The 27,217-nt window shown below is 40.2% G+C and overlaps 1 protein-coding gene across 11 annotated transcripts in view; it reads left to right on the top strand.

The window, feature by feature from the left end:
* The first annotated feature begins 2,090 nt into the window (after positions 1-2,090).
* LOC121300728 (microtubule-associated serine/threonine-protein kinase 3-like) overlaps positions 2,091-27,217 on the top strand; it is a 123,228-nt gene continuing 98,101 nt past the window's right edge. For 9 of the 11 annotated variants that reach the window (XM_041229483.1, XM_041229480.1, XM_041229479.1 and 6 more), the window contains exons 1-2: positions 2,091-2,278; positions 7,874-7,905. In XM_041229483.1, coding sequence (XP_041085417.1) covers positions 2,240-2,278; positions 7,874-7,905 — 71 coding nt within the window. In that variant the 5' untranslated portion in view covers positions 2,091-2,239. Of the gene's footprint in view, positions 2,279-7,873; positions 7,906-23,674; positions 23,769-27,217 lie in introns of those variants that run through there. The other 2 variants (XM_041229481.1, XM_041229485.1) reach the window with 2 other exon arrangements.

Genomic DNA, 27,217 nt, shown 5'->3' with positions numbered 1-27,217 from the left:
ATGCTGTATGCCTGGTATCAGGGGTGAGATTCTACCAATACTACGGTACTCTCTACCGGGACTTATTTTGATGATGGTACTGGGTACCGGGACTTATTTAATCTGCTTTTCATCCAAAGTGGATGCATTCCATCCACTCGCATAGTCCAGTAGCGCAACGTTTCTCAAATACGTTTCCTTTTCACACAGTTCGTGCTGCTTGCATTCTGTTCCCTCATACTGCTTCTGTTTCTGTTAGCTGCTATTGGCCACCATTAACATCAATATAATCATTGCATGTTGATCGGCCAAGCTTTTATTTTGATCAGATTTCACAAATCTTTGCCCATTTCACTTTGTCTCTGTGCTCATTTATTGATCAATGAGAGAAGACCATAGCAGTGCAATGTGAAAACAGTGGTATGGAATAATTTTGTTTATAATGAAGTAGTAATTGTTTTCTTTAGTGCGGCGGAGAAGTTATCTGAAATATTCAAAATGAACATTGCTGCACATGAATATGAAGTCAAAAAGCCACTCCATAAATTACATAGTTGATAAATATTAGAAATATTTCTCATAGCGTATTTTGCCTTGCACCGATTTACCACATTGCCAGAATTTGTGTGAAAGTTTCTAAAATGGCAAGTGATGTGTGGGGGAGCAGGGATTAACATTAAAAAACAGGATCGTGAAAGTATTGTTTCAGATTTGATAAGCGAGTCAGAATCAGATTACAGATGCAGGTGTGCTTCATGCTTTTAAAACACGGGCCAAACTTGCAAGGCACATGTTAACTACAGTGAACTACGTTTTGTTTTCCTGTGATCCTTTTTGAAAACATTTTACAAAGTTGACTTAAATTAAACATGTGTTTTCACTTGTGTGTACATCTAAAAAAAGAAAAAAAAGGCATAAGTAACCACAGTAAAGATATTACTTTAGTGGCCAAGTACATCATTCCTAGCAGCAGTGCCTGTTACACAAAACATTTCAGTGGTACTTTAGCTCCTATTGTGCATTGTTTCACTTAGACCTTGTTATATCATTTTTTCATAGCATAGTTTTTTTTATGCAATTTTTTATAACCATCCCTTTTTTAGGATATTTGAAAACAAAATTCCTTCTCTACAGCAGTTACTGCACAGTGTAATATTTCTTAATGCTTGTCATTCAAGGCTTAACTTAAGTGTTCTATTACAGGACATGACTGAGTGACACATGCAGAGGATACAAACCTGTCAGTATTTTCAGCTTCCTTGTTTATGGTGAATTGGTTATAATTTATCACTTATTTTTTAAGGCTTGTTTTGTATTCATAAATGTATTGAGTACCGATAAGTATACATTTTAAACGTATTTATTCATTGGCACTCAGATTGTCTCCATTTTTAACATGTTTACACCAGGCTGTGCATATGAGTACCTGTACTTTTTTGTTGAGAATTTCACCCCTGCTGTTTTTTTAATTTTAATAATTTTATTTAGAGAATGTATCATTACTGTACTGTACTGTTTACTGCAGTTTACTCTTACATGAAACCTGTTTTTACCAGAAACCAGACTTTTTATTTGTTGTCTAGTTTGTTTTCTTTCCTGAAAGATCATCACAAACATGAGGCTGTCTTGTCTCCTTGTCACTTTGAAATCTAAACAAGTTATGAAATATGAAAAAATAAAAAATAAATAAACACATGTTTGACATTTTTACAATAAGGTGTAATGAAGCATGGAGAGTAACAGATATCTCTCACATCCCATGACCTCTCTCCTGCGCACAGCAGTCGTCAGGGGTCTGACACTGGCAGTTGTTATATAACACGTTTAGCGAAAAAGTTACTTTTGCCTTAAATTAACATGTGAATCTTAAAATAGAGCTATAATTTCATATGAACAATATTACCCGCTGATAACCTCTTATAAAGTCAATTATACATCTAGCCGGACTCATAAATATCAAGACCAAATAGTAAGCACTAATTCCTAACCCCTCGGCCAGTCGAATTCACTAGGGTTAAATATCCCGGGTCATTATAGATTCCACGTATTCGCTGAGAGATTCTGAGAGAGGAAGGATAGCTACGGGAGCCTGTGTTCATTCGTCGCTAGTGTGGCAGCTGACCACAGCCCTGTTCAATGACAACACAACAGAGCTGAATGCTGAGTAGCCAGGGCAGCAGTGAGCTCGTTCATTGAGAAATAGTGCAAGATGAATTGAGAGAAAGAAGCAGGACTGCTGGGAGCGTGCCCCAGCCGGACCATGGACGAGCTAAACATTTTGAGACGCCGCGGGTTACAGGTGAGACAATGCCACACAGCGCGCTCACATCTAAAAATTGTAAATTCCAAAATAAATACCGGTACTGTAATTGAACGTTGTGTTTGTTTCAATTAAGCGATTCCGTTGTTTTTTTGTTTGTTTGTTTTTTATGTACTTGTCTATGACACATAATACCATGGATATGCAACAATGATATCCACGATGATGTTAATAATGCTGATACAATGATATCAATAGTGATGCTAATAATGCTATCAGTAATGCTGTTAATAATGCTGATACAATGATATCAATAATATCGAAGTTGACAATGCTAATACAATGTTGCGTTACTTTGCCTTATGTAGGGCTCATTGAAGCCCCATGAAGTCATTGCACTTAAGGTAATAGTCGTATAGTGGTTTGCTTTTATAATATTGTAAAAGGGCGGTTTAACAATTCATTAGGCGTATGTAAAAAAAAAAAAAAAAAAAAAAAAAAAAGGCACATCTAGAGAAAGAAAAATAAGTATATGATCTAGTGTCGGGCGGAGTGCAAACGGATTGGATTCAAACCCTACAGAAGCTTTATTTGTCCGTTAAAAAATTAAGCACCTTTGTGTGCTATGTGATTTATAGATAATTATCAACTAAATATGAAGTTCAAGAATTATCACCAGACGCGTTTATATATATATATATATATAATATATATATATATATATATATATATATATAATATATATATATAATTTTAATAATTAAAAATAATAACGATATATTTTTTATATGCATACAAAAATCTTGCCTGGTGTTTTGCAGAAAGAAAAAAAGCCCACACATTTAGCTGGAACTTAAGTGCGCTAATATGATCTACCATTGAATCTTCTTCAGGGTCACTGTCTGGATATTATTTGGTACCACTGTGTTTCCAAAGCAACTTGTTTGAAGCAAACGAAGTTGTCATCGTCACCAACAGGGATTGATTGCATCATCTGTTGCCGTGGCGATATCTCTGCAATTCAAGCTCGAGCTGCTGATGTAGATTCCACAGGGAGCAGCGAAGGGCATTTAGTGTCTTGAACAGAACATAAGAACATAAGAAAGTTTACAAACGAGAGGAGGCCATTCGGCCCATCTTGCTCGTTTGGTTGTTAGTAGCTTATTGATCCCAAAATCTCATCAAGCAGCTTCTTGAAGGATCCCAGGGTGTCAGCTTCAACAACATTACTGGGGAGTTGATTCCAGACCCTCACAATTCTCTGTGTAAAAAAGTGTCTCCTATTTTCTGTTCTGAATGCCCCTTTTTCTAAACTCCATTTGTGACCCCTGGTCCTTGTTTCTTTTTTCAGGCTGAAAAAGTCCCTTGCGTCGACACTGTCAATACCTTTTAGAATTTTGAATGCTTGAATTAGGTCGCCACGTAGTCTTCTTTGAACTTGAACCGTCTTGACTTAGAACTTAGAACTTTGGAAGTGTGTCTTAACACGAATTAATGTTTCCTTAAAAAGCCAAGCCATACCCAAAACCAGATATAATTCAGAACACTATATATATATATATATATATATCTATATATATATATAGATAGAGAGAGAGAGAGAGAGAGAGAGAGAGAGAGAGAGAGAGAGACTTTTTATGTTTTTATTTATTTGGTTTACAAATAATGTGGCACAGTGTCACTTTTGACAAGAAGTGGGGAAAAAAGGTACTTGTATACCACACAATGTTTAGTTACAGTCTCAGATGTGCAGTTTTGAAAGAAGATGTTATAGCACACTTGGATTTTAAAACATGAAATCTGGTGCTACTTCAGGTTAAAGGAAGCTCAGTTTCTGTGCCTTATTCTTGGGTTATCTGTTTGTACTTGTACCCTCTGGGTCATTTCACTTAGAAGCGTATTTTGGGTTACGTTACTGGACGAAAGAATGTCAGTCAATAGAGGAAGCAACCTATTGGTTATTTACAGAAAAGAAGTCAGTGAAGGGGTGGGGACAATTTCCCTCTCTTTTATTCTTGACCCTAATGTAGCGCCAACCAGATATGGGGACTCATTCACGAAAGGGTAATCCTAGGATAAGGTGTGCGCTATTAAAAGCTTTATTCATCAACCAATATACGGTGCACCTTAACGCATAAGGCACACGTTAGCACACCTGACAAGGAGTATAAAAAGGTCCAAATTAATGTTATTCATTATCCTGTCGAGCAGGGCCCACTGTGAACTGCAGGGCACAGCATGGAACACATTTCCTAAAAAGAAATTTCTGTCACATAGGAGGAATCTGCATGCACTCTGTCAAAGTGTTCAACAGCCTGTGTTTATTCACAGCTAAAATGATTTCATAAATATGTTCTGTACTTCCTTTAGCACCTGGAGATGAAATCGCCTCCTCCACTCCAGCAGCTGGTTTTTATTTATAAAATTATCTATTTTCTATATATAAGGCTGTATGAAAATAGTTGCCGCAACTTTTAAAGTGACTGTAATGGTTCTATTATTTATATGACATTTAGTTGAAAATAATGTTGAAAAATAAACTTTAATAGAAAAGGAAACGTCACTTATGTTGTCTTTTGCTAGTGATGGATTGGTATGCCTTCATCCTCTCTAGCCAATCAGTGATCTTCTTTCCCGTTGCTATTGTTAGATAGATTGTGGGCCGTGATGCAAGTACTGTAAATTACATACTGTAAATTTTGTGACTAGTAGTCAGACAGTAGTGGCTGTTCAATTTTGTGAGTGCGTTTTTACTGTTATGCAAGTACTGTATGTTATGTGTCATTATTGTTAGCTGCAACTCTTCACTTGTAATGAAACACAGCATAAAATGTTTTATTTCAAATGGTGATAAAGAGGGAGTCTTAAGAATTTGTGTTCTGGTTATCTACGTGTATGTTTTTTCTTGTTATTTTTGAACAAATGAACAAAAATCCATCTTGAAAGAAAGTATATATACGTATTACTATATATATATTGTGTGTGTGTGTGTGTGTGTGTGTGTGTGTGTGTGTATATATATATATATATATATATATATATATATATATATATATATATATATATATATATATATATATGTATATATATATTACTGTGCAAAAGTTTTAGGCAGGTGTGAAAAAATGCTATAAAGTAAGAATGCTTTCAAAAATAGAAATGTTAATATATTATATTTATCAATTAATTAAATGTAAAGTGAGTGAACAGAAGAAAAATCTAAATCAAATCCATATTTGGTGTGACCACCCTTTGCCTTTCAAAACAGCATCAATTCTTCTAGGATTTTGTAGGCATATAGTCAGGTGTATGATTAAACAATTATACCAAACAGGTGCTAATGATCATCAATTCAATATGTAGGTTGAAACACAATCATTAACTGAAACAGTTAGGAGGAATAAAACTATGTGAGGAACAGCCAAACTCAGCTAACAAGGTGAGGTTGCTGAAGACAGTTTACTGTCAAAAGTCATACACCATGGCAAGACTGAGCACAGCAACAAGACACAAGGTAGTTATACTGTATCAGGAAGGTCTCTCCCAGGCAGAAATTTCAAGGCAGACAGGGGTTTCCAGATGTGCTGTCCAAGCTCTTTGAAGAAGCACAAAGAAACAGGCAACGTTGAGGACCGTAGACACAGTGGTCGGCCAAGGAAACTTACTGCAGCAGAGGAAAGACACATCATGCTTACTTCCCTTCGCAATCGGAAGATGTCCAGCAATGTCATCAGCTCAGAATTGGCAGAAAACAGTAGGACCCTGGTACACCCATCTACTGTCTGGAGAAGTCTGGTCAGAAGTGGCCTTCATGGAAGACTTGCGGCCAAAAAGCCATACCTCTGACGTGGAAACAAGGCCAAGTGACTCAACTATGCACAAAAACACAGGAGCTGGGGTGCAGAAAAATGGCAGCAGGTGCTCTGGACTGATGAGTCCTAATTTGAAATATTTGGCTGTAGCAGACGGAAGTTTGTTCGCCGAAGGGCTGGAGAGCGGTACACGAATGAGTGTCTGCAGGCAACAGTGAAGCATGGTGGAGGTTCCTTGCAAATTTGGGGCTGCATTTCTACAAATGGAGTTGGGGATTTGGTCAGAATTAATGGTCTCCTCAATGTTGAGAAGTACAGGCAGATACTTATCCATCATGCAATACCATCAGGGAGGCATTTGATTGGCCCCAAATTTATTCTGCAGCATGACAACAACCCCAAACATACAGCGAAAGTCATTAAGAACTATCTTCAGCGTAAAGAAGAAGAAGTAATGGTATGGCCCCCACAGAACCCTGATCTCAACATCATCGAGTCTGTCTGGGATTACATGAAGAGAGAGAAGCAACTGAGGCTGCCTAAATCCACAGAAGAACTGTGGTTAGTTCTCCAAGATGTTTGGGCCAACCTACCTGCCGAGTTCCTTCAAAAACTGTGTGCAAGTATGCCTAGAAGAATTGATTATGTTTTGAAGGCAAAGGGTGGTCACACCAAACATTGATTTTATGTAGATTTTTCTTCAGTTCACTCACTTTGCATTTTGTTAATTGATAAATATAAACTATTAACATGTCTATTTTTGAAAGCATTCTTACTTTACAACATTTTTTCACACCTGCCTAAAACTTTTGCACAGTACTATATATATATATATATATATATATATATATATATATATATATATATATATATATATATATATATATATATATATAGATATATATGTATATATATATATATATATAGATATCCGTATCAATTTATAGAGAGCCTAAATTTATTTTTAAAGAGATTTTTCTTGTTCTTCTGTACTGTACATTTATCTAATTGTATTTCTTCTAAATTGTAGGTCATTCATGTTAAGTACATTTTTTTATGAAGTATTCCACTATTATTGGTTCATTTACTTTATTTCTTGAGATTCCGTATTTGTTTATTTAATGCTGTACCTGTTCTACATATTTTATTTTTTAAAATGTTGGCTAAATATACCATAAACAAGGTCGCTAGTTTTGCAAGACAGGTTTATTAAGCCTGGATATCTATTTTCTCTATTTGTGATTTCTCTTTTATCTTTAGAAATGTATTTGGATATTTTGCATGTGCTCTTACAGGTTTTAATGTCCTTTAGTGTGTCTGATCTGTTTGTTTACTGTGGACTAGAATGTCAGCTAAATTTCCATCCTAAAAAAGCCACTATCAGCACTTTTGGGGAATATATATTTTTTTTTACCAATGGGCAATAACCATTACAAAAAAAAATACCTACCATATGTAGACTAATATTTGTATTGCTGATCAGTCAACTTTTGTTTTTTCAATACATTATCAAAACAAATTAAAAAATACTATTATTACTCATATAACAACAAAATATGAACCGCTGGAAAGAATTTCATCCTTCAGGTGGCGCAACAAGCACAGCCCGACAGCATGCTTCAAATGGAAATGCATGTTTACTATTACATGTGTTTCTTTAACACTGCACATTTGAGATCCAGAGAACACATGGAAGTACAAAACAAGATGTATGGAGGTCCCGTTAATTTAAAACACCTATCCAGAATGCTTCAGATAGTACAATAGTACACGTTCATTTACTGACTGTTAATGCCAGTGTTTCATTTCTTTCAATTCACAGAAGGAGTTGAGTCTTCCAAGGAAAGGCAGCATGTAAGTACTAACTGTTCATTATTGACGACTCTTTCGACGAATGCAATGTCTTTTGTCTGGCTGGTAAATATCTACACCTAATCTAAGATAATGCAGTGGTCTGCTGTGAGTGCTTGCACATGGAATGCAAACCTGTTTCCTTTCCTCTGCCGGAAGCTTGATGACAGGTTACATGTGTACATTATTGGAAATGCTGGATTTAGTTTTCAGTGGAGACACTTCTCACAGAGAGTGCTGAGAGTATGGAGCGCATTACTGACAGCCGACACGTTGTTGATGCTGAATCAATGGGATTCTTTAAGGCTCTCCTTTGAGGTCAGTTGATAGGGACCGGAAGAGCAACAGTGGTCGTTTGCACGTGATTTTTTTTTTTTTTTCTGCCATGCATGTATTTTAGTAACAAAAAATCCCCACTACTGTTGGTAATACAACATTATAGCATCAGTATCATGAAAATATCCATATGCCATCCGTATATATGTGAAGGATACATAAATACAGACAGGTTCTATCATAAACACCCATATTCTGATACTCTCAGAAACTTAAAGATTGGACAAGTGGTTGTCTAGATACACTAAGAAGGTAAACGTGACATATTCCTGTACATGAAGACAGACATACAGTACAGGCACCTGCTTATGTCCCCAGGTTCAGATACTCCCAATAATGCTAAATAATTGGATAAGCAGTTCTCTAGATATGGCTAAAACTCTGAAGTGTGCATATAGGTGCTTCCTCTGCATGCTGATATAACTCCCTGGGGCCGGTTTTTCAAAACTTTGGGAATCGGATATCCGCATTTGATCTGGATCATATTGTGCAATTGGGTTTTTAAAAAAATCGAAATGTGGTCTGGATTACTGTGATCCGGATTTCGTTTTGCTATATGTCCAAATACAGTATTAGAATGTAATATTTACATATTTAACTTTTGTATCCATGCAAGCAAAAAGGAAAATACATACTTAGTGGCATAACTTTAATAAAAAAGCATATGCATACGCCTTTACATACGCCTCCTTAAAGCTCGTCCGAGAGATGCTGGACTCCCGACCGACGAGGCAGACGATGAAGATGTCTAAAAACACAGACCCTTTTTTCAAAAATGTTATTTTTATTCAATTTAGATTTAGTTATTTAATTTCTGCTAAGTAGGTATACTGTACATAAAATAACCATTATTTGCATGCGTTATACAGTATGTGCACTAACATTAAAAGTGATTTAGATCATTTTTTTTAAAAATAGATGATTTGTTAAAAAATATATAAAACAAAATAATAAAGTTGTGTATTAATCATTATTACCATGATCTTATTTATTTTATTAAATTAGGTTAGATCATAAATGAGGCCTCTTTTTAAAAACCCTATAAGAACTAGCTTATTAAACAAAATTTTAAAAAAATTGATTTTGTAATTGTGATTATTTTTTGTCTGAAAAAATGTATTCCCGCAGTGACATTTTTCTGAAAAACCAGATCAAAATGATCCAGATAAAAATAATCACCATCAAAAAATATATACAATTACAAAATCCAGATAACTTTGATCCAAATTAAAAAATTAGAAAAACCGACCCCTGGTGATTGAGAATTGGTTCTGATGTAGCAGGGACTGGGATAGTTAGTCACACTTTCTTATTAACAGCATCCAATGCATTATGCTTTTCATCGTATAAAAGACTCACACACCCTTTTTAAAATACAAGTGATTGAGATTCACACAAATTGTTTTAAGGAATATTTTTAAAGGACCGTTTTATAAACATTCTTTTAGGTTTAAAAAAATTAGGATACACTTCAAACTCTGCCTAAATCAGTTCATGAAAAAAGGGTTAATTTATTGCAAGCTTTATTAAAAACCTAGCTTAAAATTTAATAATACGTTTTTCTTTTTTTTTTTGAGTGGTTCTAACTGCAGTTACTCAAATACTGTCTTTGTTTACTTCAATAAGTGTGTTAAGATACTGTAGCATGCACGGGGGAAAGCAGCAGCAGGGCTGGTAGGTGACATAATCTCACACAAAGACATAAGCTCAATATGCGCTCTTTGCAAAGGAGCCGTCTCTTTTAAGAACATAAGAACATAAGAAAGTTTACAAACGAGAGGAGGCCATTCGGCCCATCTTGCTCGTTTGGTTGTTAGTAGCTTATTGATCCCAAAATCTCATCAAGCAGCTTCTTGAAGGATCCCAGGGTGTCAGCTTCAACAACATTACTGGGGAGTTGATTCCAGACCCTCACAATTCTCTGTGTAAAAAAGTGTCTCCTATTTTCTGTTCTGAATGCCCCTTTTTCTAAACTCCATTTGTGACCCCTGGTCCTTGTTTCTTTTTTCAGGCTGAAAAAGTCCCTTGGGTCGACACTGTCAATACCTTTTAGAATTTTGAATGCTTGAATTAGGTCGCCACGTAGTCTTCTTTGTTCAAGACTGAACAGATTCAATTCTTTTAGCCTGTCTGCATATGACATGCCTTTTAAGCCCGGAATAATTCTGGTCGCTCTTCTTTGCACTCTTTCTAGAGCAGCAATATCTTTTTTATAGCGAGGTGACCAGAACTGCACACAATATTCAAGATGAGGTCTTACAAGTGCATTGTACAGTTTTAACATTACTTCCCTTGATTTAAATTCAACACTTTTCACAATGTATCCGAGCATCTTGTTAGCCTTTTTTATAGCTTCCCCACATTGTCTAGATGAAGACATTTCTGAGTCAACAAAAACTCCTAGGTCTTTTTCATAGATTCCTTCTCCAATTTCAATATCTCCCATATGATATTTATAATGTACATTTTTATTTCCTGCGTGCAGTACCTTACACTTTTCTCTATTAAATGTCATTTGCCATGTGTCTGCCCAGTTCTGAATCTTGTCTAGATCATTTTGAATGACCTTTGCTGCTGCAACAGTGTTTGCCACTCCTCCTACTTTTGTGTCGTCTGCAAATTTAACAAGTTTGCTTACTATACCAGAATCTAAATCATTAATGTAGATTAGGAATAGCAGAGGACCTAATACTGATCCCTGTGGTACACCGCTGGTTACCACACTCCATTCTGAGGTTTTTCCTCTAATCAGTACTTTCTGTTTTCTACATGTTAACCACTCCCTAATCCATGTACATGCGTTTCCTTGAATCCCAACTGCGTTCAGTTTGAGAATTAATCTTTTGTACAGCTGTGTGGCAGAGCAGAGCTCTACCCTTTATGAATTGGCAGGGATGGGGTTAAATTCCCCTACCTGCCTGGGTTTATTGTGTTCAGGTGGCTGGGGTTGATTAGAGTAATTAAAGAAAAATCAGCACCCAGCCACCTGACATAAAAGGAGGCCTCAGCTTCCCATTTAGGGAGAGGAGGGAGCTGAGGAAGCAAGCAGACGGTTGCGCTTGTTGTTTTTGGTTTTGTGGTTTTGTGAATTTTCTAATCCAGTGAAGGCATCACCCAGCCTGGAAACCTTTATTTTTGTAAGTTTTGCTTTGTGTTTTGTTATTTGTGTTTAAATATCTTTGTTTTCGCCCTTGTGCCCTTTTATTTTGTGTTCATTTATAATAAAAGTATTATTTTTTGAACTGCAGTCTGTCTCTGGGCCTTTATCCACTCGCCAGCCTGTCACAAGCGGTATCGCCGTATTCTTTAGTGTGAGAGGTCCCGGGATCGTGCCCGCAGTCCGCCTCTGTGTGGATTGCCTCGTGTGATGAGCCTGCCTGCGGGAACCGAGATCGCTACATTGGTGTTAAAGTGGGATGTGGTGACCAGTCAAGAAGGAACCTGGAGAGAAGTCGGAGCTGCCCCCACTGTAAAGATGGGGACCGCTGGCCGAATGGCCAGAGGGGTGTGAGCATCAGACCCCGGGAGCACATCCAAAGCGGGACCAGCACCAGCGATCCCAACACCGCTTCGCAGCAGGCAGTGTAAAGACACCCCTGTTCAATCGGAAGGTGGACTGGGACACGTTCTATTCCAAGGTTCAATCTGGTGACCCATCTGGAAAGATGGACTGAGGACTACCCTGCCTGCTCACTCTGGCCCCGAAGCAACAGGCAGACTTCGGGGCACTGAGTGAAGTGCTCCGGAGCCAGTTTGGTAGCAGCCAACAGCCAGGGCTGCTGCACAACAAGCTCCAGGGATGGACTCGTAAGCAGGGGGAGACCCTCCGTGAGCTAGCCGCGGCGATAGGTCTTGACGCGCCGCGCCTTTGCGAACATGCCCCCTGCGGTGCAGGAAGAGCTGGTCAGGGACCAATTTGTGGAGGCAATTGTGACCGAAGAACTGCGGGCGCAAGTGAGACTCCTCCAACCCCAAAGCCTCCGGGAAGCGGTGGAACTGGTGTACAAGAGGGAGGTGGTCTGTGTCACGAAGCAGCAGGGATCTGCGGGATGGGGTCCACCATGAGTCCGGACCACGCAGATAGAGGCAGCGAAGGCTGTTCCCTCTCCACAAAGTCGTCGCTCTTCTCAGGGTGGTAATGGCCCAGAGCCCGGGAGTCTGTCTGCAACCACCCCTCTAGCCTGGCCATCAGCGTGCTGAGTGTCCAGAAAGTCGTCATGCTGTGAACGGCAGCAGCCTTTGGCCAGCGTTGGGAAATGCCCAGGGGTCCACTTAACTTACCCTGGCCTGACATTGGCCGACGGAGTGCAGCCACCAAAACGCCTCTCCCTGACTCGTCAACTGAGGCTGGTCCCCGTTCCAGCTCCAATGGCACGCAGTAAGAGGAAGCGGTCGCCCCAGCGATCATCCCAGGGAAAGGGTACCCCAATTTCTCCACCTCACCAGGAGCTGCTGTCTGAGCAGCATGGGGAGGAGGCCCCGTTGTTTCCCGGCTCATCTTACAGCGACTCAGGACCTACTTGCAGGCAGCTGACCTTCACTGAGGCAACGGAATGGCGGCATGTCACAAAGATGGCTGCAGTGGGTGACATCAGACCAGAACCAGGAACCAGGAAATAAAAACAGAAAGGTGGGGTTTGGTGCAGCTGAGCGATTGTTCTCGCTCAATATTTAATAACGAAACAGACAGAAAATAAAAGGTTGAAAGACAAACAAGACACAGGACACGGCACTCGTAGCCAAAACAAAAAGACAAACCAAACGGACTAAACAGACAAAAGCTTTTATTTTAACTATTAACTATTCTTATTACCTCTGTCTCCAATCCCATTCTCCGTTCACCGAACACACAACCCAGAGTGAATGAAAACATGCAGCTTTTATGCAGCTGTACCGAGACTCGATTGCTAATCAATCATTCACTTGGAGTCTCGGTACAACCACACGTGAATTAATAAAGTGCAATTCCCTGTGCTCACATATTATTTTACTTGCACATGAAGAGCTGTGCAGTCCTCGTGCCTAAATACAAATATACATTTTAAACACTTGTGCTCGCAACCCATATTTATATCCTGTGTATTTTATACATAAACACCTACATTAAAGACACTACATACAACAAAAAAACAGTTATAAACATAAAGGGGCAGGACACTCCGTCACACGGCAGCTCCAGGAACAGGATCCTGATCTCATCCTTGTGTTGCAGTGGGTCGAGTAACGGCAGCACCCCCCTTGGGGGGCCATTGCCATGCAGTCCATCACCACCAAGGGGCTCTGGTCGCAATGGCCCTGCATTGTGGTCCGAGATGGAGTGCTGCAGCGCCAATGGGAGGCTCCGACACGACAGAGGCCTCACTGGCAGGTGATCATGCCCCGGGGCCTTCAGTCCACCGTGCTGCAGGCGCACCATGGAGTCAACAAGACCTTGCGGCGACTCCAACAGGGCTTTTACTGGGGGCGATGCAGCCACAATGTGGAGGACTACTGCCACCATTGAGACAGCTGCACTGCTAAGAAGGTACTGGCAGACCAATCCTGTGCTCCCCTCCAGCAGTTTCCCGTTGGCAGCACTATAGAGAGGGTAGGAGTCATCATCCTGGGCCCCTTTCCCTGCTCCGAGAGAGGAAACCGCTTTGTATTAGTCACCATGGACTATTTCACGAAGTGGCCCGAGGCGTACACCAAGCTGAACCAGGAGGCCGTGACAGTAGCGGAGGCACTACTGGAGGGGTTAGTCTGCCGGCTTAGGGTTCCCCTGGAGATTCACTCGGACTAGAGGTGGAACTTTGAGTCCTGAGTCATGGCGGAGCTGGGAATCCACAAAACCCGGACCACTCCACTACACCCCCAAAGCAATGGATTGGTGGAGTGGTTCAGCCGGACGTTGACGACCCAGTTGGCCATCACCACTGCTAAGCACCAACTGGATTGGGACTCACAGCTACCCCCGGTCCTTCTGGTGTGCCCCTCCATGGTGCAGGAATCCACCAACTGCACCCCAGCCCTGCTGATGATGGGCAGGGAGCTGCGGACCCTGGCTATGTTGGTGTTCGGCCAGCCACTCAACATGGAGGTACTTCCCACTGGACCTGAGTATGCCCAGAGGCTCCAGGACCAGATGAACACTGCCCACAACTTCAATCCCTGGGCTGGAGAGTTTCCCAAGAGCTGCTGGGCAGGGACTTTCCCGGCTGGTGAAGTGTCCGCTATGGATTGGCTGAGCCGGGCACTGCCTCCCTCTGGCTCCCCTATAAAAGGAGCTGGGAGCGGGACATCAGTGTTAGCCTGGAGAAAAGGGACTGAGACCTGGAAATTGTTTAAACTTGTTATTTTGGTCATTGTTTTGTGTGAAATAAAGCCAAGCTCTGTTTTGTCTCCTTCTTGACATCGCTACATTGGTGTCAGAAGTGGACGTAGGTACCCCGGCACGCATTAGTCGGACTGTAGCCTGGTGAGCAAGTCTGTGGCGGACTTGAGGCTAGCAGGGTATAGTGTAGAGTGCACGGGGGAAGGCAACAGCAGGTCTGGTAGCTGACATAGTCACATACAAAGACATAAGCCCAATATGTGCTCCTTGCAAAGGAGCCGGCTCTTTTATACAGCAGTATTGGCAGGCGCTATGCTTTAGTGTGAGAGGTCCTGGGTTTGTGCCTGCCCGTCGACTCTGTGTGGATTGTCTCGCCCTGTATGATGTGCCTGCCTGTGGGAACCGAGATCGCTACAATACATTAGGAAACAGTTATTCTTTATAAATCTATATTGGTTAAAAAAATTTTAACAAAAAGAATAAACAGTAACAAAACAAACAAAATTTTGTAAATAGGGCCAATTGTTTTTTTACAATACATAGGGCAAAAAATTTAGATAACCTACCAGGCCAAGAATCTCTGTTACATTGCACTATGCCAGTGCTGCCTGCGGGTGGCAGTCTTTACTGGGTTATATTGCATTAATGAAAACTAGCAAGTGGCATGCTTGCAACTGTTTATCCAGGTTGATGAAGCTCAAAGCTAAGATGTGCAGATCAGGACATGCTCTATTCACTCAAGAACCAGACAGCTATATAAGGGGAGTTTAACCTTGGATGCTTCACATTGGTAATGTCCAGTGTACTGTGAGGGGGGTTTCCTTTAATGTTGAAGGAACGGTAAAACGGTAAAAGGTAGTGATAAAACTTGGTTAGGACATTGTTTAGCACAAATTATTAAGTGTCAAAATCTGGTTTTGTATGGAGAACTCTGACTGTACATATGTCCCCATTTTTACATGTTCTGGGAATATAGGTCATCTGAATCTACTTTCCCTTGACACACTTAGAATTATTGGTATGTTAATAAGTGTAAGTGCACACTCTGTGCTGGGTGTGTCACATAAAGAGAGCAAGAGAAAATGCATTCTACTAGATTAGAGGCAGCTACCGAACACTGAGAAACATATTATAAGTCATTACATCTAAATAAAAAACAAACTGTTATTAAACACTGTAATCAGTTTCTGTAGAACAGTTGTGGTTTAAACATTTCAATAGTTTTGTCATTGCCATTCTGAGTGTGAGATCTACACTCTCTGCAAAGGTAGAAGTGTAGTTGCTGCTAATTGGTTCCAATGGGGACGTGACTTATAATTGTATTTACAGATGCGATACAGTTGAATCAGCATGAAGTTTTGATAATCCCAGTCTGTCTAAAGGTATCCCAGCATTGTTACAGGAGCATGAGCTGATACACTGCAATCCCTATAAGAGGAATTCCCTTTCTACTGCGGAACGCTGCTATTGAGAATGTATTGTCCAGTTGATTAGTGACCCAGTTCGTGTGATTAAAAATGCAAAATATAACGCTGCAATACAGACACAGGACACAGCAAAGGCAATGCAATGTATTTCTTGTAAACATTGTAGGGAGCTCTGGAACCCTAAGGGGTAGATGTACTAAGATATACTAAATGAATACCTAGCACACTTTTTTACTTTAGACTACTGGTAACACAAAATAAATCATGCTGCTGCATTGTACCCATTGCTGTACAATGCAAATAAGATTATTTTAAATTGAAAAAAATATATATATTAGGGTTTATTTTATTTTATTTATTATTTTTAACTTGGCCTACTTAGCAACCTAGTCAATTTACACACAATAGATCATGGTCCTATACAGATGCTCAGAATGAGCTGGAGGGGTTAGTGGCACATGTGTGCAGTCTATTGCTCCCAACATGCTGGGAAAACCAGAAATGTCATAGAAATTTGTTTTCAAGGCTTATAAGTACACCCTGACATTAATGAAAATTAGGTACTTAAATGCTTTGAGCACAACTTGCAACTCTGTAACAAACTCAAGTCCATGACAAAACCAATATTAAATATCCCCTAGTTAATTATAACCCATACCCTCACAGTACAGCAATACATTTAAATACACAGCAGCTACAGCAATTCACACATTTTAAAATAACAAACAAACAAGAATAAAAAGTCCTTATAACAAACTGTAAAAAGAGTGTTGAGTACAAAAAAGAAAAAACAAAGTCATTTTAAAGCAATATAATGTCCATCTGATAATAAATCAGGAGCATCACTAATCAAACGAACATGAAAGGAGCCTAAAGAACAGGGCGCTCGTTTAACCCCGAGATAAAACAAACACAATGAGACTTATATCTGGGGTGCTCGTTTAATCCTATAAACAAAACAAAACAGTTCTCCCAGTCAAAATAATCCATCAGAAAAAGTAAAAAAAAAGGAAAACGCAGCTCGATCTCACCCAGTGTCCTGTACCTGTTTCCAGTACCCCTTGACAGTCCTGGTAATGTACTGGGAATTATATAAATGGAAAGTCCTTTTGAAGGGAACCGGAGGAGATGGCAATGCCCTTGGGAGAACGGCAGCAAACATCATAAGACTGGAGAGAAGTAAATAAAAAAAAAACAGCACACATATACATAAGAACGAAAGAGTAACGAAACGGCGAAGCACTTTTTATTTAACACTGAGAATATCTTCTTTCACTGAGTTTTATTCCACACGATAGTTCAAAAGGTTGCTTCATCCTAACAAACCCAAAGCCCTAACACCAGAACAAAAGAAACTATTTAAACATATGTAACCCTTTTTTCCTCTTAAGTACGGAAACGTTTGATTGTTAATGCCTTGATTGGAGCTCTGTTGCAAAGTGGTTGATTGTGTACAGGTGCAGGAGTGATGCAGTGTGCAATGAACAGATAGAGATTTGTAATCCAGTTTAGAAAAGTACTTTGAGTCTCTGATTTGGCAAACGCACATTTTCTCAAGTTGGCTGCAAGCCGGGCTACCCTTAGAGACTGAAGGATTGCTGTAATCCTAGCCAAATGCTCTCGCCAGGTGGAGGTGTAAATCACCACATCATCAATATACGCTGCTGCATATTCATGATGTGGGTGTAAAACTTGGTCCATCAGTCTCTGAAAGGCAGTGGGTGCACCTTGTAGCCCAAATGGCATGGTTTTGAAGTGAAACATCACTTCTGGTGTTGAAAATTCGGTTTTCTCTCTAGAATTGTGAGTTAAGGGGATCTGCCAGTATCCCTTTGTCCGGTCCAGAGTCAAGAGAAACTTCACCTTTCCCGGGTTCGCCTTGAACTTGGCAATAGCGTTTACCTTCCGGAAGTCCACACAGAATCGTTAGGAGCCGTCTTTCTTGACCACTATGACAATTGGACTGCACCACTCACTCCTGGAAGGCTCAATCACTCCAAGTTCGAGCATGTCCCATACCTCTTTGTGAACGCTACTTCATTGACTTTCTGGGATCTGGTAAGGTCTCTCTTGTACTGTTACCCCTGGTGGAGAGATAATGTCATATTCATCTAAGTTAGTTCTGCTGGACAAGTCAGAAAAAACATTGCTGAATTCCTTAATAAGCTTACACAGCTCCCTTTGCTGATCTGGAACCAATTTTTCCCTCATCAAAATTATTTTAGTGCTGGGGGTCTCTGGACAGGGACCTAAATCTTCCTCTATATTGCCTGGGGCTATAAATAAATCCTCCCTTGCCTGCCAGGGCTTTAATAAATTTACATGATACATTTCACATTCATTACGGGGATCGGGCTGTCTAATTTCATAATTCACCTTTCCTATAGCTTGAATCACTTCATATTACTTCATACTTCATAGCACATAATTTTGATTCTGAGGAAGGAAGCAGCAGCATGATTACCTTGTCTCCTGGTCTAAAGGTTTGAATTAATGTATTTTTACTGTAATGCTGCTGTTGCCGATGCTGAGCCAATTTGAGGTTGTCCTGGGCCAAATGACGACCAAGTCCAGGCGATCTCTCAGTAGGAGCACATGCTTCACTACGTTTTTGGATGAGCCTTTGTGCTCCTCCCACCCCTCTCTCAACAGATCGAAGATGCTGTGAGGCTGTCGGCCGTACAAGAGCTCGAAGGGGGAGAACCCTGTCGAACTCTGCGGCACTTCTCTCACTGCAAAAAGGAGGAAGGGAAGAAGCAATCCCCAATGTTTTTGCTCTTGTGTTACAAAATGTCTCAGCATCTGCTTCAGGGTCTGTTTAAAGCGTGCCACCAAACTGTCCGTCTGTGGATGATAAACAGACATCCTGATGGGACGTATTTTTTATATTTTATATACTTGCTGTAATGTGTTAGACAGAAAGTTGGTTCCATGATCAGTCAAAATCTCCCTACTCTAGCTATAATCCATACTAACTCTGTCTATCGCAGCACTAGTGGACCTCAATGGAAGTGCCTCCAGGTATCGCATTGCATAATCTACCACTACTAATATATGAGTATACCTGGAATCAGAAAGTAGCAAAGGGGCCCACTATATCCATTGCAATGCATTCAAAAGCAGTTGAAATAATCGACAGTAGAAACAAAGGGGTAGGGCGCACTCGACCCAGCGCTACTCGTTGGCAGTCTGGGCATGTGGCTACATATCTCGACACATCAGTATGAAGACCTACCCAATCGAGCCAATATCCGCTCCCTTGTCTTGTCAGTTCCGAGGTGCCCCGCAAAAGGGATATCATGTGCCAGCCTCATGACCTCGGTCCGACAAGACAGGGGAACCAATAATTGTGTTACAGGCTGTCCTGTGCCCGCGGCTAGGTTTATCCTATATAGTAATTGCCCCTTGATACATTCTTACAACAGAGTTTCACCTTCTGAAAAAACTGTCATACCAGCCTGTGCAAAGAACTCTGTTATTGCTGCTTAGCATCCTCACAGGTCGGAAGGGAGAATTACAACCAACACCCCATTCACACTTACTGAATCGGCCTTGGGCCATCTCTGGACCGCCTCAAAATTTCTGTTCACAGTTGAGGTTTTAGGGGGCTGTTACAAAGATGGCTGCAGTGGGTGATGTCAGACCAGAAACATGAAATAAACGACATAGAGAGGTGGAGTTTGGTGGAGCTGAGCGAATGGTCTCGCTCAGCATTTAATAAATAAATAGAACAGAAAATAAAAACGTTGTAACAAACAAAAAACGCAGGTCAGGGCACATTCGTCAAAACAAAAGAGACAAACAAAACGGACTATACAGACAAACACGGTGAGCTGATTTAACGATTATTATTCTTATTATTATTATTATTATTATTACCTCCGTCACCAATCCCGTTCTCCACTCACCGAACACACAACAACCCTGAGTGGGTGAAAACATGCAGCTTTTATGCAGCTGTACCGTGACTCGATTGCTAATCAATCATTCAATTGGAGTCGCGGTACTGTGCAATCCTCGTGCCTAAATGCAAATATACATTTTAAACACTAGTGTTACACAGACCCGTTTATATCCTGTGTACTAATGATTATACACCAACATTAACACACAACATATAATACACAATACACACAGGGGTGGGAACTTTGCCACATATACCCCCCTTCTGCAAAGCACACATGGCCTCAATGGCCACCTCCCCCCTTAAAATCCCAAACGTCTCGCTCAAAGTCCTGGGCCAAGAACAGGGACTTTAAGGGGTTGATGGGCGGCAATGTTGCCAGTAGCCAGGCTGCTACAGGCCTTGCAGTCAGTTGACGTGCTGACAGTGGGGCGAATCTCTCCTCCCCCTGTACCACTAGCAGCGGAAATGCTGCCAATGGTGCGGCTGTCAGCAGACGTGCTGACAGCTCCCAGACTGACTCCTTCAGCCGGGGAAAGTCCAGCAGCGGAAAAGCTGCTGGGGTTGGTGGTCTCCAGACCTCCCCCAAGATCTCCAGCAGCGAATCTGCTACGGGGGAAGGTGGTCTCCTGACCTCTCCCCCCTTTATAGCCGATAGCTCCCTCTGGTGGGGCTCCAGCCACACTGACCCCTGCGGCCAAGCAGAGCTGACTGCCACCCCTGGCGAAGCAGTTCCAGTGACCCCAGGCGATGCAGAGCGGCTGGCAACTCCAGGCGATGCGGAATGGCTGGCGACCCCAGGCGATGCGGAACGGCTGGCATCCTTGGGCAATGCCAGGCAGGTATCCTTGGGCGAAGCGAGGCAGGCATCCTTGTGCAAAGCGAGGCAGGGAGTCAGGACAAGCTGGGTTGCGGGTGTTGGCCCTCTTCTCGGCAACTGCGGCCGGCCGTGCTTCCCTTAGCAGCCTTTGCACAGGCTGCTGAGTACCGCCAGCATCCAGTCCTGCTCCTTCTTCCAGCTCCTCTCCTCATGATGGTGGGGGAAGTGATACCAGCAGGCATTCATCCTCTGCTGGTGGGGGAAGTGATACCAGCAGGTATTCATCCTCTGCTGGTGGAAAGGGACCCAGCAGACATTCACCCTCTGCTGGTGGATGGGAATCTAGCAGGCATTCACCCTCTGCTGGTGGACAGGGACCCAGCAGGCATTCACCCTCTGCTGGTGGACAGGGACCCAGTAGGCATTCACCCTCTGCTGGTGGAGGTGGCGGAGGCAGAGGCAGCTCCATCTCCTGGCCAGGCTTCTGCCACTCAATTAAGTGCAGCAGGCAGCAAATTACTTATGCTGCTGTGATGTAGCCAATGCTATAATGCACAAGAAAAAGCAAACTGGGAAACACCAGCAATAATTGCAACTGTTTAAAACATGCTTTCAAAAGTCCTGAACAAATTGATGCAATTTTAAGTGTTGCAATTGTCTGCAGCTTTAGTACATCTCATTATAATATGTGTGAACCCTCATCTCCGCCCCCTTTTTGCAAATTTATGCAGAAACGCCCATAATTGCATATTCATCTAAGGTTGAACCTCAAAGAAAAACTACTGCTGTTAAGCATTCCCTAAACAGTTGCTAACTGCATTGCGCTTGTTTAGTACATTTCACCCTAGACTTCTGACTCGTTTGCAAATGGTTTACGACTATTGCAACAGGAGCAACACTTTAGTAAATCTACCCCCAAGTGTCCACATTTTTCCTTTCACAAAAAAATAGTGCACATTGCATTTATTGTAAAGACCATGATACATTTGTGCACTCCTGAAAAATAAACATTAAAAAACAAATATACAGTATGAAAAACATATGGTATGAAAGGGTATATTTTTACACCCTCATTTTTGTGCAAGAAATTGCAATTCCAAAGGTGTTTTTTTTCCCCACTCAGATAGCCATTGACTTGGACCATTTGTGTTGGTTGCCATGAGAACACAACTTGGCAACGCGGCAGAAACAAAGGCATGCAGTGGAAATGGCTTAGCTGTGTTGTATCAAACCAGGGGTGCTGAAGGAGGAATGCCTGGATTGTCAATAAGCAGGCTGCTTCAATGGCTATTTAGGTTAAATATTTGAGCTTTGATATTCTAGGAGACACTGAACAGAACTGGTAACTCCACTCACTCAAAACCTTGAAAACAAAGCCAGACATTTTGATTGTGTAGCCTAACGTGAAAATAGATTTATGAAGCTTCATTCTGGGACTAGCCTTCTAAGAGTTTCCCATAGTAAAAGCATAACAATGTGTATTAAAGCACAGTGAGAGCATGGTAAAGCATAGGGAAGCATTGTAAAACACACAGAGGTATGGTGAAGCATATTAAAAAACAATGGCAAACTACCCTTATAAAAGTGTCCTATGGAAAAAGCACAGCAAAATGTAATAAAGTACAATGAAAGCATGGTAAAGCAGAGTGAGAGCATGGTAAAACACAGGCAAGCATTGTAAAGCATGGTCAGATATGGTAAAAACTGCAAAATGGCTGTGCAGATTTACTGTGGTAAACTTTCATTCAGGTATCACAGTTTTAGTTCTATTTTATTTATTTTGTTACAAAAGAACAAAGGTCTATAATATGTTTTTTGTTTTTTTTTAATTAGTGAAGGCCAAAAACATTATATATACTTTGAAGCTGTTTCACTTTTATGGAATTATTGTTTGTAATACCATATTCATATTTTTCCATGGGTATCCTTGTGCAATTTTTCTCAGAATTCAGAATATTTCAGAGTTTCATAGATTATGGTGTCCATAAGTACATTGGCAGGACCTAAATACAGCACAGATGTAAGCGTTGTGTGTGTGTTTTGTGTAATTGTAGCACAGCTGTCATCTTATACAGTCTGACAATAGAACTATTACACCCATCTGAGGCTGTCTGTCTGTCCATTCCACTCTCTGTCACACTTTTTAAGAGATATATATATATATATATATATATATATATATATATATATAGAAATGGCTTATGCAATTGAAAAGGATGTTCTTTTTAGATATGGGTCACAACTTTTTTATGTAATTGATGGCTCTAATATACAAATTTCATTTCCCACATTTCAGCCCAGTTTTGACCCATACTTTCAAGTCATAACACTGGTGCGTAAAGAGTTAAATACAATGTAATTATTTCTTCTGATTATTGATTATTGATACATGTGAAATAAGGATGTTCAGTGGTGTGTGGACCAGCAGTCAATATCTACACACGCAGTTAACAGACTTCTTAAATGGACCCTTTAGCTAAACAAACCACATACAGTGAACAATACTGTTAGTCTGCTTGAGAGAGGCCCAGGACTGAATGGCAGTGTATGCCTGCATTTACTTTCAAATACATTTTCTCTTCCTCAAGCTGAATTCAGAGCTTACTAAAATATGAGGTCAAACTGTGACCTGTGGCTAATTGATTACCAAGAGAGGAAACTACAGCTGAAATCCAGATTCACATGACACTGAAGAGCAGACAGGGCAGGGAGATTGATTGTGCACACCCTCTCAACCCACCAGTAACATGCTTCAGTGATTCAGTGCAGTCATCTATTTATTTCACCACCTATCTCCTATGGCTCATTGTTATAACTCTGCTACAGATTGTTAGATTTCTGTTCCTAGAAGGAATCGTAGAGGGCTGTGTTAAAAGGCGATGCCTGGGGAATCCACATTGGATTGTAGTAGATCCAGCCCCTGCTCCATGCTGCCTATGACTGGCTTTGTGCAGTTATCTGTATAGAGGAAGGAACGCACACAACATCAGCTAGTGTGAGCCGTGAGCCGTGAGTAGCTATGAAATCTAGAAGAGACAAACTGAAAATCCCTTCCCTAACCCTGGAGTAAGTATTTTAATATTACATTTCCTTGTTAATATTGATGTCTGATGTTTCTGCATTCACATGTAAAATAAATAATGCAGAGAGGAGACGTGTAAAGATTCAGTAGGTGCAAAAATGAACAAGGGGCATGTTGCATTCTGTATTATTCATGTCTGTTTATGATTCACAAGAGTTGAAAATAGGCTGTGAATAGAATCTTTATATTTATCTTTATACAATATCTTTATGTAAAAAAAAATATGCATATGGTGTACAGTCTATCTGTCTAATGTTATTTTTGTATGATTCATGAAACAGAGGGAGGAATATATATCATTATGAAATATGTGGAATGTATTATAATATTATTCAAAGTTGTTGTTTGTGAGTTACGTTTAGAGATTATATAATTCTTAATAGTTTAATACCAAATTAGACATGCTATGATGCATATATGTTCTACTTAAATGTTGACATTTCTTTTGCATATCATCCTCCACGAACCCTGCAGTTTTGACGATGTATGACAGTGTTGTGTGAATTATGATTATGAATCACCCTGTATTTATATTTTACGTACAGTATATTTAATTGTATTTATTAGAAGTAAGCATAAAAACAATATGTTAAAAAAAACTTTATTTAATTAGTTTGTTATTTCAATATTGTTGCTTAACATTTTGACTAAAGACTAGGTTTAAACAGTTACCTCAGATAATTTAGAATCTCTAAAAAAAACTTAACTCAATGAAAAATGTTTTCACTAGAAGTTTCAATGTCAAGGTAAGTGGTTCTGGGTTTAGGGTTAGGGTTAAAGGGTTAGTGGTTACGATCACTTCCTATTCATTTCAGTTAGCTATGTAATGTCCACAGCCATTGCATAAGTGCAGTGTGGCACCAGGGTGTGTGTCATGGGGTGTCTCTGGTTGGCTGAAGGAGCTTGGCTTTGCCTTGTGTCTCCCAGTGCACCCCAATGTAAAGATATCCCACAGTGAGACACACCCTGTTGTGCTATATTTCTTAATTGTTACATGATTTGGAATATAGAATGAGCAAGGCTGTTCAGTGATAACACTGAGGATCCTCCAGACAATCTCAAGTTAGATCATCTCAGTAAGGGAAGAATAGAGCCACTCAGAAGGATTGCAAACACCATAACATTGTTTAGTTGTTTTTGTAAGCATACAGTGTTTTTTTACAATAATTTTACAAGACAAATGTCTGTTTAAAAGCAGCTATAGGAATTGATTATATAAAATAATTGGTTATACCAGGGAAAAACTGCAGCTGGGCAATTCCACTGAGTCTACAAGCTGACTGTTCTTATCATGGCTACAAAAATAAGCAAGCAGCCACTGTTGCTTCTACAACAGCAATCACCTGCTCTGTGTGCCTACAACTTACAATGATATTAAGATATTTACATTAAGTGTAATTCTATACATGCTGTAATATCTATTGAAGTTACAAACTGGTATGTCATGGTTTTTCATATCATAGCAGGTTTTAATTTTCAATGATTAAGATATCAGTAACAACACTGTGGCTCCCCGAACTCATTTGAAGGTTCTGTATGCTAATCTAATGCTGTTTACAAGGCAGTACGGAGTCTGCAGCACGGAGCTCCTCCCTTCTGACAGGTGGGCTGGGTGTAGAGAAGAGCGTTCTTCAGGCCTGGGGTTTTGTCAAGTCTTTATGAAATTCAACTATTAAAATAGATCACATTTTTCTTCCATCTTAAAATGTTGTGTGACTCTCAGAGTTTCGTAAGCACACGCAGCATGTGAATCGATTTGCTTTGCAAAATGTGCTCACTATATTTTTGTAATAAAAATAACTCTTTGACATTTAGCCACTTGTGTGATAAAAAACATTTCTTAATATCTCATCATTATATTACAATATATTTTGTTTTATATTGGTATATGGGTATTTTTCCCTAGTGTTACCATACATTATAACTGAGTTTGGGGATTTTGTGTAGAATTCTGAAGTTTTATATATAATATCACCAAGGCTCTATATTCTGAGGTTTGATATACAATATCACCAAGGCTCTGTATTCTCGGGTTTTACAAATGGTATAGGATGGTACGTGCTCAAGCATGTGAAAGTACTGATTACTCAGTAAAAATGCATGACTTTACCCTCAGTTGATACATTTATTTAAATGGAAGATAGTTTAGTGCAATAGGGGTCTGTCAGTTTAACACTGACGCACTGATGCAGGTTAACCTCACCAGCTTTACACAGTCAGAGGCAGGCGAGCTGCCTTTGCGATCGACTCAGTATTCTTGTTAAATACTGATAAATTCCCAGGAAATTGTATATAAAATAAAAAACAAATTATTCGGTTATAATTGTATATAAAATAAAAACGAATAATTAGGTTTTACACTATTCAGATAGTTAGTGTACCACGGATAATACTGATAGATTAGTAGTGTATATTTTAGCGGTGGTATTGGTGTTTTTTACATTGCCATTTTTGTTTTCTGTAAGGTGTGATAAGGCAGTCATTATCTCCATCTGTGTATTCCATAATGCAATTTCTTTTCTTACTTTGGCAAATTTGACTAAAGCCCTGCATTCCATTATAATAAGTTTGAGTAATCACATTGCTGAAGGCATTAACTGAAACGTTTGATAAGCCACACGCTCACACAGCACCACAGCAATCCTGTGAGACACTGTCATATCAAACTTGCTTGCTGTATAATCTTCTTGTCTGCTCCTGTGCTATGGATTCCAGCTCCCCACGCACACATTTGCAGTTTCGTTGTCATTTGCCCCAGAGATATGCTTTGAAAGCAGAAGCAATCTGCAGAGCTGTCACTTTGTTGTTTTAGCAGAAATAATTTACAAGAGCAGTCTGATGTATCCCCAAGCAGCACGAACTTTGCTGCTGGCAGCCACAGGGCGAGCCTGAAGGGAGGCTGAGGGAAACCCAGGGGTCTGCATGTTTTAACACAGCTATTCATGACTGTCGTCTCTACGCTTCATGTGCAGAGAACTGCTTATCCAGTTGTGTTGAAATTGTCATCCATTTGCGGAGCAGAGAGTTCAAACTTCATGGGTTGGTTTCACGAAGACCTTAGCATTGTTGAAATAGCATAATCCATTAAAAAAACAACAAATAAAACAAACATTTGAAATGGCAATAAGTATTTGTAAATGGATGTGGTTATCATGCTCTCCCCCCCCCCCCCTTCAAAGAATATCCAGCTTCCTTCTTTGACATTTACCAGGTTGCTAGGCAACCAAGTCACCTACCCTAGCAACTGTCTCAGCCAGTGCTTTTTTTTTTTTTTTTTTTTTACCTAACTAGAGTTTATTTGCCAGCCAGCAGGTAATAGCACTGCTATTTGCTGGCTGATGAACTATGTATAATTAAGCAACGGAATAAAGAATGCAGAAGGAGACAATGTGATACTATATCACAAGTGATTTGTTTTGTCCTTGATTTGAAT

Source organism: Polyodon spathula, chromosome 26, assembly GCF_017654505.1.
Source record: "Polyodon spathula isolate WHYD16114869_AA chromosome 26, ASM1765450v1, whole genome shotgun sequence".
Taxonomy (NCBI): domain Eukaryota; kingdom Metazoa; phylum Chordata; class Actinopteri; order Acipenseriformes; family Polyodontidae; genus Polyodon; species Polyodon spathula.
The sequence above is the reverse complement of the archived record's forward strand: the minus strand, read 5'-3'. Positions and strand labels throughout refer to the sequence as shown.